The sequence below is a fragment of the Nicotiana sylvestris genome, chromosome 6 (assembly GCF_000393655.2).
Source record: "Nicotiana sylvestris chromosome 6, ASM39365v2, whole genome shotgun sequence".
In the NCBI taxonomy this organism is placed as follows: Eukaryota; Viridiplantae; Streptophyta; class Magnoliopsida; order Solanales; family Solanaceae; genus Nicotiana; species Nicotiana sylvestris.
The window spans coordinates 21713693-21733177 of record NC_091062.1 but is presented as its reverse complement, the minus strand read 5'-3'; the positions used below and the strand labels follow the sequence as shown (position 1 = coordinate 21733177).

The following is a 19485-nucleotide window of genomic DNA, read 5'->3' as shown; positions in this document are numbered from 1 at the left end:
TACAGTTAAGACCAGACAATCTATACATATATAGCCAAAATTTCAGCAGAAGTTATTGTTGTATACAATCTATACCTTGAGCACAGTTGGACAACTTAACACATGAATCATAACAAGAAAACAAAAGTATAAACAATAGAAGCTAATAGAACTTAACATTCAAACAAGACTCTTATTCAAATTCCAATTCGAACATCCAAATCTGTATACATATTCAATCTGGTTCCAACTTGTGGCACTTCATTTGTTAGCAAAGGTATGAAGGAATACCTGGAAATGAAAGTCAAAAGAGGGTGAGACAGAAGTAAAAACAACAGCAATCACCAGTAGCAACAAAACAGTCCCAGTTTTAATCCAGCTATTAACCCCAGATAGTTCAATGAAACAGTATATGGAAGATGGTTTCAGCCAATTCGAAATTGAAAACCAGAAAATAGAAATCAATGAAACAGTAAATTCTAGTTTTTTTCCCAGTATTTTCAGAATGTTTTCTTGTCTCCCTCTCTCAGAATCTCTTCCAAGTTTTCTTAGCTCTCTGCCCCCGTATATCCAGTATATCCAGAGTGTATATCGAGTGTATATCGCTCTCTCCGCCCCCTTCTTTTTTTTTTCTCTCCGAATTTCCTACCCTTCTACCCTCTTTTAATGTTCTCCCTCTCTCAGAATCTCTTCCAAGTTTTCTTAGCTCTCTGCCCCGTATATCTAGTGTATCCAGAGTGTATATCGAATGTATACCGCTCTCTCCGCCCCCTTAAATGGGCATTCAATTAGTGCATTTTCCACTACCAATTTAACTTTTAATTTCTTTAATCATCCACTTAATTGTTCACTCAATTAGTGTTTTTAATTAATTTGATAATGCAAATACTACCCTACCACTATTAGAAGCTTCTCAATTAGTAAATTGGCCCAACCAGATTTTCCTCTTCTTATTCTCAATGGGTTTGGCTGAGTTTTGGTTTTGAGCCTGGCTAAATTGGCCCAACCAGATTTTCCTCTTCTTATTCTCTTTTCCTTTTCAATTTTCTTTTCCTTTTTCTTTTCAATAATTAAAACTAAAATCCTAATTAATTATAAAACACCAAATTAACTTAAAATAATAATTAATTCTAACTAATAATTATCACAAATAATTAAATGCCAAATTAAAAGAAAATCACACAATTTGACTAAAATTACAAAAATATGTTTTTTTTTTAATTTTCATTTTTGTAAAACATCTAATTATTAATTAATTCCAAAAATGTAAAAATCAAATCTCAAATGAAAATGCTATATTTTTGTATTTTTAATGCATTAACAAAATTAAACATGCACACAAATATATGCGAACAATCAGGGAAATCACACAATAATTTCTAAAAATAACACATAATTAAAGAAAAGACCTAATTTTGGGAATTCTTTTGGAGTAATTCATATGAGACAAAAATCGCGTGCTCACAGGTGGTACACTGTAGGACTGCTGATCAGAATACTGCATCTGAGGACCACGGCTACCTGAAGCACCGTGAGAAACCTGAAGTGCTGACTAGAAAGGCCTAGGGGATGGCCTCTACCATATGAATCTCTACCTCCGGACGAGGTACCACTGAATCTGCCTGAATGACGGGGCTTCTTATCCGACACATGACCACCTCCCTATGACAGAACCATCTCCACTCTCCTGGCCACATTGGCCGCCTCCTGGAAAGATATCTCACTCCAAGTCTCTCTAGCCATTTGAAGATGAATCGGCTGAATAAGACCATCAATAAACCTCCTCACCCTCTATCTCTCTCGGTAGGAAGTATGACAAGGGCATGGCGAGCTAAGTCGATGAACCTGGTCTCATACTGGGTAACCGTCATGGAACTCTGCTGGAGGCGCTCAAACTGCACTGATAGACCTCTATCTGAGTAATGGGGAGAAACTTCTCCAGAAATAGCTGTGTGAACTGCTCCCAAGTCAAGGCTAGCGATCCGGCTGGTCTAGCCAAACAGAAATCCCTCCACCAAGTCTTGGCGGATCCAGACAAGCTAAATATAGAAAAATCAACCCCATTGGTCTCAACAATACCCATGTTCCTGAGAACCTCGCGGCAGCTGTCTAGATAATCCTGGGGATCCTCAGTAGATGCACCGCTGAACGTAGTAGTGAAGAGCTTGGTAAACCTATCCAGCCTCTACAAAGCATCGGCAGACATAGCTGCTCCATCACCGGTCTGAGCTACCACACCAGGCTGTACTGCTCCAACTGGCTAAACTGTTAGAGTCTGAATTTGAGGAGCTACCTGCTCCAGAGTGCGAGTAGCAGGAGTCTGGGCCCCTCCTCCAGCCTGAGAGACGGTTGGTGCTACAGGAAGCAAGCCTGCTCGGGTGACACTCTTCATGAGGCCCACTAATTGAACCAGAGCATCCTGAAGGACTAGGTAGCAATAAACCCCTATGGGACCTGAGCTAGGCCCACCGGAACTGCTGGGGCCGGAACCTCATAATCAAAATCAACCTAAGGTTCCGCCATTGGGCCTGCTGCTCGGGGCTGAGCTCTGCCCCTACCTCGGCCTCTGGCACAGCCTCGGCCTTGCCCTATGCCCCTCGTGGGAGCTGCTTCTGGGGGCTCGGGCTGCTAAGCGGTGGATGAGGAAGCGTGTGTTCTCGCTATCTGCGAAAAAACAAAGTATAAGTTCAATTAGCATTGAGAAACAAAATCGCACGACGACAAATAACAAATGTGAAGTTTTCCTAACTCTGTAGCCTCTGGGGGATAAATACAGACGTCTTTGTACCGTTCCCTCAGACTCTACTAAGCTTGTCCGTGAATCGTGAGACCTATGTAATCTAGAGCTATAATACCAACTTGTCACGACCCATATTTCCCACCCTCGGGAGTCGTAATAGCGCATACTCGTAGAAGCTAGGCAAGCCACGAAATTTAGAAAATTCTTTACTCCTTTGTTTTAATCCTTTTAACAACTTGCATTAATAGGTTATAAGCATTTAAATAACAGCAGAATATGAGATTAAGCAGAAGACTTAAACAAAATAAGCCAAAATAATTCGGAAATCAACATATGCCTCTACCTAGAAACTGGTGTCACAACAAAGTTTGAAAGAAGGAACACTGTCTGTCTCGGATATAATGATAACAGAACAAAATAATTGATAGAAGAGATGCCGGGCCTGCGAACGCCTGCAGGACTACCTCGGAATCTCGGTGGACTAAAGGCTGGCTCCCAAGATACTACTACTGACCCAGTGCTGCTCCAGTATCTGCACATAAGTACAGATTGTAGCATCATCACAAACGACCCCATGTGCTGGTAAGTGTCTGGCCTAACCCCGGCGAGGTAGTGATGAGGCTAGGACCACACTACAGATAAACCTGTGCAATTATATGTATATACAGCAAAAAAAATAAACTGAACAAACAAATTAAAGCTGGGAAGGGGAAACATGCTTTGGGGAATAACAGGTAAAACAGAATATCAAGAGAATAATAAAGGAATCAAAATCAACCACTAACAAGAGTAAGGAAAACAAAGGCAGAGTTCACTTTCTTTTCACATCTCGTTGCAGGCGTGCAACCCGATCCCATTTCCTGTATCTCGTGGTAGGCGTACCACCCGCTCCCATTTCATTTATCTCGTGGCAGGCGTGTCACTCGCTTCCATTTCATTTATCTCGTGGTAGGCGTACCACCCGCTCCCATTTTATTATATTTCGTGGTAGGCGTACCACACGCTCCCATTTCATTTTATCTTGTGGTAGGCGTACCACCCGCTCCCATTTCATTTTATCTTGTGGTAGGCGTACCACCTGCTCCAATTTCATTATATCTCGTGGTAGGCGTACCACCCGCTCCCATTTTATCATATCTTGTGGTAGGCGTACCACCCGCTCCCATTTAAAATCCAAACACAAAATCACAAGGAATCCCGACAAGGGAACAAGAGTAATATAACAACTTCCCAACAAGGGAACAATGATATTCTAACAACATCCCGGCAAGGGAATAATACTATCAAAATGAACCTCCCGGCAAGGGAACAATACTATCAAAACAAACATCCCGGCAAGGGATCATTAATATCAAACAAACATCCCGGCAAGGGAACAATGGTGATAATAACATATGAAGCGCAATTAATCACAACGGAGTCATAACAGTTACAATACAAGACTCACGGGCATGTTTGATACAAACGTATAGATACTCGTCACCATGCCTATACGTCGTACTCCACAATTAACATGTCGCAAATAAGACACAACTCCTAATCCCTCAAGCTAAGGTTAGACCAAACACTTACCTCGATGCCACGAACACAACTCAAGGTTCAATTATAGCTTTACCCCTTGATTCTACTGCCAATTCGCTCGTATCTAACCACAAGTTACTTAATTACATCAATAAACGCTAAATGAATCAATTTGAATGCATGAAAATGAGTTTTCTAAAGTTTTTCCCAAAAAGTCAAAAATCATCCCCGGCCCACATGGTCAAAACTCGAGGTTCGAACCAAAACCCGATGACCCATTCCCCCACGAGCTCAAATATGTAATTTGTTTTGAAATCGGACCTTAAACCAAGGTCCAAATCCCCAATTTTTGAAAAACCTAGGTTCTACACAAAACACCCAATTTTCCCCCATGAAAATCATTGATTTGAAGTTGAAATCATGTTAATGATTGAAGAAAACTAGTTAAAAATGACTTACAGTTGATTTGGAGAAGAAAGGTTGTTTGAAAATCGTCTCTTATGTTTTTGGGGTAAAAAATGAAAATAACTGAAAATCCAGTCTAAATATACTGCCCTCAGATGCCCTGTGCGGACCGCACAAAATCAACTGCGGCCGCACAGGCTTCCTGTGTTCTGCAGTGATAGGTCTTAGTATTTTGGCAAAACCTTTCTCTACAGATGTCCCAATTGTGATTTCGTTACCTTCTGAAAACTAGATACGAAGAGCTACAACTTTCATTTTTGAACCATCTCAAAATTCCTTGTAGATCAAATGCTATAGGCTTCCAAAGTCGGACCAGTGAATTATTCTTCACCGCGGACCGCACCAAAACTAGCGTGGCCGCACAGGCCTCTCCGCGGCAGCAGTCCATATCGTGCGGACCACACTGGCCTGTTCAGAGGTCCTCCACCTCTCTGAGCCTGCAACAGCTCTGTTTTTAAGCCTAAGACATCCCAGAACCTACCCGAAACTCACCCGAGCCCTCGGAACTCCAAACCAAGTGTACACAAAACCTCAAAAACATCTACGGACTTATTTGTGTAATCAAATCATCAAAATAACATCATGAACATCAAATTAAATCTCGAGATCGATGAAATTTTCTCAAAACTTCTTTAAACATCAATTGTTTTGCAATTTAAGTCCGAATCACGTCAAATGACATCCATTTTCACCAAATTCCACATAAACGTCTTAAATCATATATAAGATCTGTACCGGGCGATGGAACCAAAATACGGGCCCGATACCAACATGTTATAAGCAAATTTTATTTCAAATTTCTTTAAACAATTTCAGAAAACAATTTTCTTTAAAAAAATTCATTTCTCGAGCTTAAGTCCTTGGATTCCGATTTCGGTCATGTGCCCAAGTCCCATATTTTCCTACGGACCCTCTGGGATCGTCAAATCACAGGTCCGGGTCCGTTTACCCAAAATATTGACCGAAGTCAAATTTATTCATTTTACAGTCAAAACTTATCATTTTTCACTGATTTTCACATTTAAGCTTTCCGGCTATGCGTCCGGACTGCGCATGCAAATCGAGTTGGTGCTAAGGGAGGTTTTTAAGGCCTCGGAACGTAGAATTTTTTTAAAAAAAATAAGTGATGTCCCTTTGGGCAATCACAGAAAATCAAATATTGTACCAATTAAATGCAGTTAATACAACCAAAAAATGATTCAAATAGTATATGATACCAATATAGAATATAGCTATACTAATAGGGTATATAGTTGGAATGAATTGTATACTAAAATGGTATATTTGTATACTAAAATGGTATATTTGTATACTATTTGAGTATACAATACAAATTCGTCTTCTTCTCTGGTTCAACTATATTTCAACCCAAATTTCTAAAATCTACTACACAATCTCCACCAAATTGATTAAAACTTTAGCTATAACCTCCAATCAACTTTTCAAACAAACCCATATAGGATCGGATCAGAATAATTAAAAACTCAAACAGACCAAGTTATGAGCTTCAATGTCCTTCAAGAGTAGATTTAAATTTTTGTACAATAAATCTCCAAAAACTAGCATTAAAGGTACAATCTACACATCAAAGAACAATAACTAATGAATCTACACAACTGTGGATGAAAAACGGTTGCCACAAAAAGATTTCATCAATAGTGGGTACTTGGGTTCATCAGGAAAAAAAGGAGGATTGTTGTTTTTTGGAGAGATGTTTGAAGCTCTAAAGAATTTGCCAAGATCAGTGTGGATTCTTCTAATGGTCACAGCTGTGAACCGGATTGCTTGGTTTCCATTCACATAATGGTCACAGGCTTCTGTACAATAAATTTTGAATTCTTGAAAACAAAATCTGTCATAAAATTTCAAGAAAAGAGCAGTTTTCTAATGCATAAACTGGACGATAGAAGAAAGAAAAATGGTTGGCAAGGAAAAACCGGGTAAATAGTTTGGGCCCCATGGGTAGGAGTAGTAAATAGTTTGGGCCTGCGCATTAAAGGGTAAATAGTTTAGAATTAATGGGTATAAAGTGAGATTTTCTCTTATTATTAGATGTCACATTATTAGTATTTTATGGGCTACACAAATGAAAACTTAGAAAATAGGCATGCGGGCTAGAACTTGAGAAAATGATGAGAAATTTGCATAAAGCACTATCTTTTAGTGGTAATTAGCTATCTATATATACTATTTGCTATATTACGGATTGTAGATACGTTTTTTATTGTTATAAGATGTATTAGATGTATTTAGTAGCAAAAATAGGCATGAATCAGGGAAGTCCAGCTAATCAGTTGTTGTATTCGAGTGTATTCGAGTGTATTCATTGCGTGAAACATGGGATTACAGCTGGACAGATTATTGTATTCGAATGTATTCACGACGTTAAACAGGGGATTACACTGTTTTTAAATGGAAAGTGAATCAATTAACATAATAGACTCCTAATATAACTCAACAAACTCAATTATAACACACAAAATTTGTATTTCCTTGTATAAAAAAGATTCTTAAGCGAAAAATACCCCAAAAATATAGCAGTCTTCAGAGAATTTATATAATACATCTGAATACATAAATTATATTAATTAAAAAAAATATGAATACATTCATGGCATATAGCGAGACAGTGAATACAATGAAATACATAGAATACAGCGGGATACATTGAAATACAATGAAAAGAATACAGTGAATACAATGGAATACATAGAATATATCGAGAAATATTGAATTACAATGAAAATATAGACAATGAATACAATGAAATACATGAAAATACAGTGTGATACGTTGAAAATACATTGAAATATATTAACAGAAAATCAAGTTGCTCAGCCTCATACTCCGTCGTCTTTGTTCAAGAACAATCCCTAATCGTCGAGCAAAAACCTGAATCTCACCAAAAGGCCCTCTGTATTCAATCAAGTGCCCTTCGTAACAGTAAATCAAGTTACTTCTGGCCCTTTGTATTCAATCAAGTGCCTTTGTTCTCTTGTGAGTAGAGTTAGCACGAATCCTTTTCATAACACAATAAAGAATTTGCTATTGCAGCGAAAAAATATCTGAGCTTTTCCCAAAAAACTCACTTTTGTCAGAAAGAGAAACTTTATGAGTTAGTTAGGGTTCCGATAGAGTGAAGGATGGCGGAACCGGCGAGTCCAGGCGGCGGCTGCGGAAGCCATGAGAGTGGCGGCGAGCGGAGCCCTCAGTTGTGTTTTCAGGGAATGGGGGAAGAGAATGGCATGTATCAAAGTAGAGAGAGAGAAAAAATAGTGTAACTGAATAGCGTATTTAGTGGCTTAGGGATAGGAGGTAACCGAAATTAGATATTTTGCTATAAACGTTAAAATGTATCTATAGAATATAATTTTTTTAAATGGTATTTATTTTAAATTAATAAGGTGTTAACCTTTGCTATGGGAGGTAAAAATTCCAAAATAATATTGTATAGTCGCTCTAAAGTAAAAACTAAAAAAATGTATAATTTATATATATTTTTTATATATTTATGTATGTTATATACAAAAAATATGCAAATTTTATATAGTTTTGTGGCTATCGAATATAAATAGTTTCGGCCGTGACTAAAAGTGATGTTGTAAGTCTTTGTCTATGTCTGGGCTATATATTGTGTAAAAATACCAAAACAATACTCTTCTATTATTAAGTAAAGTACCGCATCGATAAGGAGAATCGTGATAACAGAATCATGTATTACTACTATATTTGAATAACTGATTCCTTTAAAGATACCATATTACAAATACAATATATTATATATATGTGACCATTCTTGATTTATTCACCTACACACTTGAGCGAAGCACTACAATTACAGGAAATACAAGTCGTTCATTAAATTACAAAATCAAGCTCCAAACCATATGAGTCGATTAATCGTGACATCTTCTACTGAGTATTAACAAAAGGATAAATTTCATATCTAAAGTTACAGCTCCCTCCAACAACTCTTCCACCTTCTTTTCCATCACAACAACTTGGAATTTCAGTAATAATACCCTCAAGACATTGTTTACAGTCTTCACTAGAAAGATCTCTTGTGCATTGAACCAATCCATACAATTTCTCATACTGATCTCCAATTAACTCCATCTCTCCATTTGCATATAAATTCTGCTTTTTATAAGCCTTTTCAACCAAACTTCCCAATAATTCTTTAGTCTTTGCATTAAAAGATTCTGGCTTACTAACAACACGAACATTCCACATGTAAAACTTGTACGTATTATCAATTTTTCCTAGAAAATCATTGTAGGAGTATTTTAGAAGGCAATTATCGTACCATATTATGGCTTCTTTATCGTAAGGACAAAGTTTACCAAGTTCTTCACTTGCATCTACTACACAGGACTTGCAATTTGTGCTTGAAACATCGCCGCGACATAGAGAAAATCCATAAGTTTGATCGGGAGTTTGACCGGCTGAGCTAGTTGAGAACCCTGTTGGGGGTGTTTTTAAGTAAAGATCACCTAAGACATTTTTCAAGTTTTTTGCATAGTAACTATTGGCTGTGAAATTTCCAGATTTTGAACAAAAATGGAAGAGTGGATCAGTGGAAATCACTGTTTGTACAAGAATTGCAATATATAAAAGGAAAAATAGAGAGGAAATTATTTTTGAGGAAGCCATTTTTTTTAGGGGAAATGAGATGGTATAAAACTTCATATGGTACACCATTTTATATACTAGCTAGCTTGTAATTTAGAACTAGGGAAAATGGGCCATTGTTGTTCAATATGGCTGACTTTTTCTTGCTTTTTTGCTTTTTGCATCTGCCATATGTTTATTTGTTTTGGGTGGGAGAGGTTGACTATTTCGTCTTTGGCCTGCTTTTCTTCTAATCGGAGTTTTGAACAGTATGCAGTTGGAAAAATCATTAAATATAAAATTTGCATGACTATATATTCTCAATGGGTATATATCTAGGTAAATGGATCAGTCTTTATCTGAACTATATACGCATTTATACAATATAGTGGAAAATTTTGAGAAGGATATACATTTATATTGTGAAATACTGCGTGTGATATATAGTACTTTGCACACTGACTTGAAATTTAACTACAATCAGACCTTTTTATAATAGTCATCCTCTATAACTATACTTTACTGTAATTGTCATGTTTCCTTTAGAACCAATTTTTTATGTTATGCTATGTTATATATTTTACAACAGTAGTTCACTATAGCAACCAGAAAATATCAAAACAAACGAGAATGTTATATGAAGGTTTGACGGTATATGTATCTAACTATTCCCCTAAGTGCTCCTTCACAATATCATTAATTATTCGTGAAGTAACTAATTGAATCATAAGTTAAAGTATATGGTTAAGAATTACTTAGCAAGGTCACATTAAATCAGATTAAATAGCCTAAATCGAAAGGAGATAGAGAGAGATAGAAACCGATCATTTGCCTTTAATATTTAATGGATGGGATGACCAATAACTATGCGCTAAGACTCAGTGCACTATGGAGTTTGAATTTCTGTGAGCGTAAAACGTTGAATATAATAGTGGTATGTGTTACAAAATGGTCCACTTTGATATTCGTACAGTCTTTGACATTTATGGCTTCTAGAATAATTTCGGTGCTTATTGACCTAATATTCTTTTTATCCCATTTTGAAGTTGTCGTGATATAATCTGAGCATCCAATTCAAAAATTTTGAAGTTGTCCTTCTCATTTTTTTATAGGCGGCTTCTAAGTAAGCTAGATGATTTTTGGCGCGGGCCTAATGAATTAAATTTAGTGGTAGTTTCTTGTCTTCTACTTGTTAATGTGCTTGCTGTTTATACACTGTGTTGCTGTCTCAACCAAAAAAATAAGTAGCTCATTTTATTGCATGTACAAATTACTATAATACCTTCCTAAAATTTTGCATTAGTAATATTGTCTTGTTCAAATTTTGTATAAAACTCATCATTGTATTATTTACTTTTTATAACATCAAGGTAAAATACATACTTTACTCATCGACCTCGTACCCAAATTCCTCTTACATGCCTGTTAAATGCAGGAATAATATTACACACTAAAACTTTTAAAAATATGTCAAATACACACCACTTCGGTATTTGACCACATCTGCTTAATGATTGTTATTACACGCGTCAATCAGCATCTGACACGTGTCATAAATCGGAAAAAAAAACTGAAAAAGAAAACTTCTACCCCCCCCCCTCCCACCTCATCTTCCCAAAGAAAAAAAAACAGAAAAGATCCCCCCCCCTCCCTCTTCCCAACCCCATCATCTTCTCCACCACCACTATACTACCACCAACCCTTCAACCACAAGCACCTTCTTCCCAAACTATAGATTCAATTCGTTGTCGATTTTTAATAAGTTTTAACATCATTCATCACATATCCTTGTACAAATTTCAAATTCAAGTTCAAACTGAAGCTTCAAACTTGTTAATAGTATTTTTTGAATTTTATCAAAATTAATCACCAAATTTTTAGCATATATTTAGTAAATTTTTACTTAACAATAATCACGAATTCAAATTAATTTTCTAGGTCATGGAATACCAAAATCAACAAGACTTGATTAAATTTTCAAGCTTTTTCAAAAAGTCAATAATTGTGATTTTTAGAAGACCCAATAGCTCCCTTTTTCTTCTTCTTTTTCTTTTTCTTCTTAGTCATGGGGGTTGGAGAGGCGAAACATGAGGGCTAGACAAAACTAGGATGTGAGTTGGGGAAAAAGACGAACCGGGGTGGGGGGTGGGGGGTTTGGGGTTGAGGAAGAAGACATGGATTTATATTTTTTTTCTTCTTTAATTTAAAAAGGAAATAGTTAAAAAAGGGGAGGGAACTTAATTTCAAATGAATTTTTTAGTTTTCACGTGCTTCTTTTATGTGTAATACACGCGTGTGACACATGGCAAAAGAGTTGTGTAATTGACACACTTTTAAAAATTTTGGTGTATAATAGTATTCTCGTATTTAACAAGTGTGTAAGAGGGATTTGAGTGTAAGGTCGATGAGTAAAGCATGTATTTTGCCTAAAATCAAGAAAGATTAGGAATGATTGCTTGAATTAAAAATTAATATTTGAACAATTGTAAAACCCAAGTCATTGTCCAATAAGATTAATAAAAATATTTATATGCATATTCAAATTAAATAGATATTAAACTTTGAAAATTAAATAAAACCTCCAAGTGTCTCAAGATCTGTTTTAATCCCATTAACAAAACAAAACAGATATATTAGAAATTAAATAAACAAAAACGGTAAAAATTCAACGTCTCGCTCAAATACTGTATTTTGAAAAGAATTTACAATATCACAATGTAAAGCTCCTAAGTTGAATTAAAAATCCTTTAATTTTAACCATCTCTATGCCACATCATTGAATCGTCATTTTTCCCTCAATTACTCCATTCGTTCCAAAATTTCAATCCCACTTACAACTTGTTTGGATGCTTGTTACATGTTGTATTGTATCGTATTAGTTGTTACTTTAGATATAATATTTATTTTGTTACTTTAATTTTATTGTATCATCTCGTTAAATCTGTTGTTACGTAACGACGAAAAGTGCCACTTTATGGAACGACCGATTTAGTGTGGTCGCGTCGTTCCCTTATTTTTCTCTTATCTTGCCCTTCTATTTTTTTTAAATAATTCTATTTTATCCTTTACCCTATATTTTTATATAATAATTGTATCCTGTACTTTACTTTTCTTTATAATATTGTAAGTTTATTCTTCATATCAGTAGTGCATGACATCATGAAGCGACGAAAAATAATACAATCTATTCAAACATCACAACAATACAGTACAATACAATACAATACTATATGATACATTATAAAACGATACATAATAACCATCCAAACAAGTTGTTGATGTCTAAGAGTCAAAGAAATGAATTTTGATCAAAAAAACTTCTAAGTAGTAAGAATTCAAATTTGAAAAAAAAATTGGCCTTATTTTTTTAGAAAGAACTTTTTCATTCTACAACGAATTACATATTTATATCTTTCTATAATTAGAAATAATTTGAGTATAAAATTTTATTTATTCTTAATGACATAATTTATAGTCATACAAATTCCGATAACTTGATTAAAATCACTAGATTTAAAAGTTTCTTTTTTTAAATTTCGTCTTTAGTCAAAAACACAAATTGTAACGGAAAAAATGGCGAGATTAAATCATCTTGAATATGTCAATTTACTTGTTGAGATTAAGGAACCAAAATAGATGGATAGATTCATTAGATACGGGAAAAAAACAAAATAATAACGTTTTCTTATATCTCAAAAGTGAATCTCTTCAGGGACATTTAGTTTCAAAAAGTTTGCAGTGCTGTTTTTTCACCAGGAAGATGGCTGGGGTAGTAGTGACCTAAAAATTAACCACATGTGATGGGACCATGTGTAATTATTACATCTGTTATGGCTTTTGAATAGCGAGGGTTAAGATGGTGAAGCTACAAAAATATATACCAACAAGCTACAATGATATTCTCTTTGGACCAGTAAAATCATTTGATACAATCTTTCGAAATACATAGTTGTACATCATGTAATTATAGTAGTATTCTTCTAGAAGAAAAGTCTGTTAGTGGAATAGTTAGGTGGTTAGCACAGTAGAGGTGAAGTCAGTTAACAAGTCACTTGATCTGTTTTTATATATTAGTGTAAGTGTAAATGATGTACATTTGAGATAGAGAATACAGAACAAAAAATTTCCTTCAAAATATCTCTGCTTGACTACTGCTCTCTTTCTTCGTAGCTATCCTTCCTCTCTCTTTACAAACGAGCTTCCATGGCGTCAATGGCTGCCGATATGTTTAATTTAACATGGTATCAGAGCTAGGCTCACAACGATCGGTATCGACAGTCGCGTAGAAGCTCAAATCTGATTTCTCCTCTTCTCTGATTCAATTTTCCCCAATTTCCCATCCAAATCTCATATACTACTAAATTTTGTGCCAAATCCTTCACTAAGACCTAAAAATGCCAGTTGATACACCTTAGAACACAGCTGGAAACTCGCATGCAAGCTCTCAACAACATAATTGTAATGATCCTCACTATGTGCATCCATCAGATATGCCAGGTGTGGCGCTGGTACCACAGTTGCTGATTGGAACGGAGAACTAATCGGAGTGGAGTAGATCGATGAAAATGTCGCTGCTTGGGAAGAATAAAACCGAGTTTATAGATGAATCGTGTGCTACAGAGACCTACGTAGCAGATAGCTTTCGATTTCATCAGTGGGAGAGATGGAATGCCATTGTCCAGTCGTGGATAATGAGCTCTATAGCGCAGGAGCTGAGGAAAGGAATCGTAACTTCGCCCAATGCGCAAAAGGTATGGATGCTTTCAAGGAACGTTTTGATAAGGTAAATGCAACAAAAATCTAACATATGAACACGAAAATAAGTAGTTTAACACAGGGTATTTCCAGAATATATTACTTTAATTGAATGATCTGTGGGCTGAATTTGAGTCAATTATACCGTATCCTGGTTGTGATTGTGTGAGATCTAGGTTGTTTGTTGATTTCCTATGCCAACAGAAGCTGATGAAATTTTTGGTGGGACTAAATGACACTTATACACATCAAAGGAGACAGATTTTAATGATGAACCTCACTCCCACACTTGATCAAGCATATTCTATGCTCATACAGGAAGAGAGTCAGAGGATGAGTGGGACTTCGATGTCACAGAGTGGTATTCTAGGAAGTGGGCCTATGGAAGGTACCAACAACGCCTTAGCTGCAGAAAATGCAACCAACATCAGGCTTAAGCATAACACTAATCTCTACTGTGGATATTGCCATATGAAGGGCCATAAGATAGAGAATTGATACAAACTAAATGGATAGCCATCAAACTCTAGGTTTGACAACAGAAGAAGAGGTGGTTTTGAGAACCAGAATCAAATGCCTACAGCTCATAACGTGAGCATGACTGATAAAGGGGAAATGCAATTTGAAAATCTGAAGAAGATGGCTTCACCAACTGTGCCAGTGTTCACTGCAAAACAATACCAACAGATTCTGAAATTGCTGAGCAAGGAAGATGAGCCAGCTGAAATAACAAACTTGGCAAGTATATCTAATACTTCTCAAAATTATTGGATTATTGACTCTGGGGCTTCAAATCATGGCTTCATCCTTGAACCTGTTATTAGATCCTAAGACTGTGCCAAACAACCAACCTAACTATGTGCAATTACCAAATAGAAACAACACTAAAATCACTCACATTGGATCCTACCCTATTCTTCCTACACAAACTATACGAAATGTGTTATATGTACCTGACTTTAAGTACAACCTCCTCTCTATTTCTAAATACATTACAATGCTCAGTTAACTTAGTTGATACCCAATTTTTCCTCAAACTATTTTTAAATTTGCATATATACCTTCAAAATTATGCATTAATAGCAATTGATATTTTTCTGTAATTTTCCTATATTTTTATTAATTTATCTAGCATTTTATTCCCAATGAATGATTACAAAATAGCATTACAAATCATTTCAAAAGTATCTCTTGATTTAATTTATTATTTGTGGTCCTATTTGAATCAAATTCTTTCATAATTGGCCAAATTGACATCTTTTGGCTATAATTGCAATAACTTTGCAATTATAGCCCCAATCATATGATTTCATACTATTTTTTGACCGAAAATTATTCATTTATATTTTTAAATACTAAATAATCATTTTAAACTATTTTCTATGCATAAAATTCATTTTGTATAATTATTAGCCAATTTATAAATTATTTTTATTCAATTTAATGGGTATTTAACAAATAGCCTCATTTTTATTTCAATTATAACCTAAATCAAACCAGCCCCAAACCTAATTAAAACAGCCCAATACCCCAGGCCCAAAGCCTAAATCCTACCCGACCCATTTTCGCCCAAATCCTGATTGTTGATCATTTTTGATCAGCGATCCAGGTTAATCCTTTCCTAAATTAACCTAAAGACTACCCAACCCTCATTTCCTATCTTCACTCCGCCGTTACACTCTCTCAATTCTCTCATATCTCTCTCTAAAATGCTCCACCTGTTGGGCCATTCCTCCCTTCTCCGGCCGTCTCCCTGCCGGAATCTATGGTGGTCTTGCCACCTACCAGCCTTATGTCTCCCTCTCCCTCTTGAATGTGTGTCATCGTTTTGAGGCCTTCAAGTGAACCAGAGGCGGTTCACTCACCTCCCATGGTTTCTCATACCATTTTCCGACCATCCATGGTCATCCGAGTAAGATTTTTACCTCTTTCCGGTTAACATCGGTGATTTTGAGTTACTTCTCCTTCTCTCTGGGTTCTCTTTGGAACCCTAACTACTAAACTCTCGATTTTCTTAGATCCGTGATAGATCTGGGTATATCCAGAGTTATCTTGCTATTTTCTCTTAAAGGTTTTCCGATTTTCTCAAAACGACTCTTCATCTTTGAATAGGGTTTCCTAACCCCTTCTCAAAATGACTCTCCCTCTGATTTTTTGGTATTATTCTATGATTCTTACTATGTTTAAGCGGTTATTTAAGTTTTTCTCTTTTATCTGATTTATCATGCTAAGAACCCTAATTTTTTTTGGTTTTAATCCTGGGTTCTGAGACTATCTTTTTTTATTTGCTCGTCTGACTTGTGCGTATGTATGTATGTTTCTCATGCATATGTTCTGTGATTCTGTAATTTTTCGCCCTATGTTTGCTTGTTAGGGTTTCTGATTTTTGTCTATTTGTGAGTTTATCTTGTCTGTTCTCATAAGCTTGCGCCAATTCCTCCTAAATCAGTATCGTTTTCTATTTGTAATCCCTGGATCTCTATGATTGATACTTCACTGATTTTGCATAATGCTGACTGCCTGATTTCGAGTATTTTCTTACTGTATGATATTTTCCTTAATTGATAATGAGTCCACGTGATTAGAACCTCATTCGAGGACTCTCTTACTAATTTCCATAATTAAACTTGTCCTGCCTTATTTTTTGTGAATAAACCTGTTGTCAAATTAATTCTTATATACTTTCCTTAATTGGTATATTATGTACTTAGACTCAATCATATGCTCTATACTTCTACCACCCCTTATATGGTAAAATTAGTCTTTTTCAACTGATTTTCTTTCCTTGATTATCCATGTTGGTATCCGTTTAAGCTGTGACTCCTTGATTAAAGGGAGTACTTGTATTAATTAGATTCTAATTGTGATTACTTCCATAATTATGCTAAACCTTTACTTATTACCTTATTTTCTGCCTATTTTCAAAACTATAAATACTCTACTCTCTCTTTAGCATAGACAACGAACACAGTAGTTCAAAAACCCTATCTCTCACAACTAAAAACTCTCGATTCTCTCTTCTGCGCTACTTTCTACTATTCTAAGCTAGCCGGCTACAATCCAAGGCTAACTACTGCGCCTCTCCTATTTCTGCTTTGTGTTTTTGCTTTCTTCACTTCATTGGTATGTTCTAATTCAGGTTTCAGTCCTCAAACCAACATGTTTCTATTACTGTTACAATTACTTGTACTTCTGATATGCTTTTATTCACTATTTTTGTGGTTCAACATATAATTAGGATCTTGAGTTCCCTCTACATGTTAAGTTATGATTTACTTGTCAATAATCAACATGTTTCTATATATTTAGTGCATGTTTCTTATGTGAATCCCCATGATTGGTACGATCATGGTCTTAGTTGTGTGGTGTTGATATGTTAATCTAATATAATACCCTACTGTCCCCCCTGATCCACTGAACCTGTTGGAGTTTCTGATTATGTGCTCGTATATGTTCCTGCCTGCTACCTATTTGCCCTCACATGCTCCATACTTGTCCCTCCAATCCCATTCCCTTGCTTGTGTTTGCTGGACTATTCTTGGTCATTGATGTGATGCTGACTTTGTTTTGGTTCTGAGATTGGTATGCATGCCCATTCAAATGATTTTCATCAGTTAAACTTTGGCATAAAACTATTCCAATTAAGTCTCTCTTTTTTAAAACTGTTTCTTGCTTACCTTTTTCAAAATTATTTTCTTACTTAAATAATTCAAAACTATGTCGAGCACTCCCACTCTACTCTTAGACCACTAAATTCTGCCCCTTTTGTGTGAACATTGCCTTGGGACCCTTGAGCTCCCTCTGAACTTTGACACACAAAAGCTGGCCTTTCCACACTGCACTTACTCTATCTTGGCTATGAAATCTGGCTGTGAGCACTGCCCAGGATCCCTTGAGGTCCTTAAAGAACTCTAACACACCCAGATATGAGAAAGGCTATGGAACAATCTTGACATTTGAGGTGATTCATTACATAACTCAGAGAGGAAGTCCTAATCAGGTGTTGAGAATATGGGCCTGTCTTCAGGCTCTCTATAGTGTAAGTTTTTACTTTTTATTTTTCTTTTCTACTTATGTTAATTCATTTCAGTATTGGTCTGTAATAATCTATTATAAACAAGTATTGGGGTTGGCTAGTGAAAAGGGAAGGGTAGTTATATATGTTATCAACATCAATGGGTAGAAACCATATCTTAGGTTTACATTTCCTATATATGCATTAGAATCTATGTGTAAGATCAACCCTTTCAAAGCATGTCATGCATTAGATACCATGTTCTTAGGTTTACTATTTTAGCATCTCATTTGGCATCACTTTACCACTTAGAAATCCTACATTAGGCTAAACAACATCATCAACATAAAATTGTTGCTCATGCACGTCTTGAAGTCATGCTGTAACTCTTCGGGCATTTAGAAATCATGCTTTAGGAATTCTGCACTCATTTTGCATTTTCATATGTGCACGTTAGATACCCTATTTAGGATTTTGTTCACACTCACTCAGTCACACCTAGTTAAACTACTGATGCATGAAAAAGGACATAAAAATATTCTCATGTTTGATTATCCTATTTAAGTAAAACTGGTCACAATCCCCGCATGTCTTTGCAACGTTTAGAACAACATGCTTTAGGTAAAATAACTTCCAAACTGTTTTAATAAATTTGGTAACTGCTGCACATTATTTTACGCTTAGGCATGTCTTAGGTAATCAACTTAAAATAAAATCAGAACCGTCTTTGTGATTATTGTTTGACACTCAACATGTTAAAATCAGTAGGCAAGCCTGATTAGGACTTCCTATTTGATTTATGTCATAAATCTAACTCTGCTGTTATCACTTAGATACCATGCTTAGGATCCAAATTTAGACCTTAATTGTGTATGAGTCATGTTGTTTATGTGTACTGTGTGTGGAGGTATATCTGAGCCTTTCATTTGTCTTCCATGCTCCCCCTTAATTGAAGTCCTACTTGTTTATTATATGTTACCTTAGTATTTTATCTTTAAACTTGAGGGTCTTCCTAGAACCCCCTTTTATAGGATAGGAGTCCTAAATTCCTCTGGAACTGATTGGAAGGGAAGGGTAACAGCATGCAATAGGGGTCGAGACCAACCCTTGCTTTAATTACCTTCACGGGGCGGGAAAGGGTAGATATGGATATGATGACCGGTACGTTAATACCACGTGGAGCCCCTCTTTGAGGAGTGTCATACCGGGTATTGCATTGATGTGATCCATATTATAAACAAACCTAGGATACCCCCCTTTACATTCCCAAATATGCTTAGATTGTAATTCTTTTCAAAATCTGCTTTTCATTAACTGCTTTCCAAACATCTGTGTACTTAAATTTAAATCCCCTACTATTTGAGCCATACTTGTTTATTTGCTAAATTCACAAAAACTG

The 19485-nt window shown here is 35.9% G+C and overlaps 1 protein-coding gene across 1 annotated transcript; it reads right to left on the bottom strand.

Annotated features, from left to right (window-relative positions):
• Nucleotides 1-8407: 8407 nt before the first annotated feature.
• Nucleotides 8408-9392, bottom strand: LOC104240625 (antimicrobial ginkbilobin-2-like protein). Its single transcript, XM_009795489.2, has one exon. It carries the CDS (start codon nt 9356-9358, stop codon nt 8618-8620), a length of 741 nt encoding a protein of 246 aa, XP_009793791.1. The 5' UTR covers nt 9359-9392; the 3' UTR covers nt 8408-8617.
• Nucleotides 9393-19485: the final 10093 nt, after the last annotated feature.

Bases quoted from the DNA above. Each gene is read 5' to 3' on its own strand.
- LOC104240625 (XM_009795489.2), bottom strand. From the start codon at position 9,358: ATGGCTTCCTCAAAAATAATTTCCTCTCTATTTTTCCTTTTATATATT.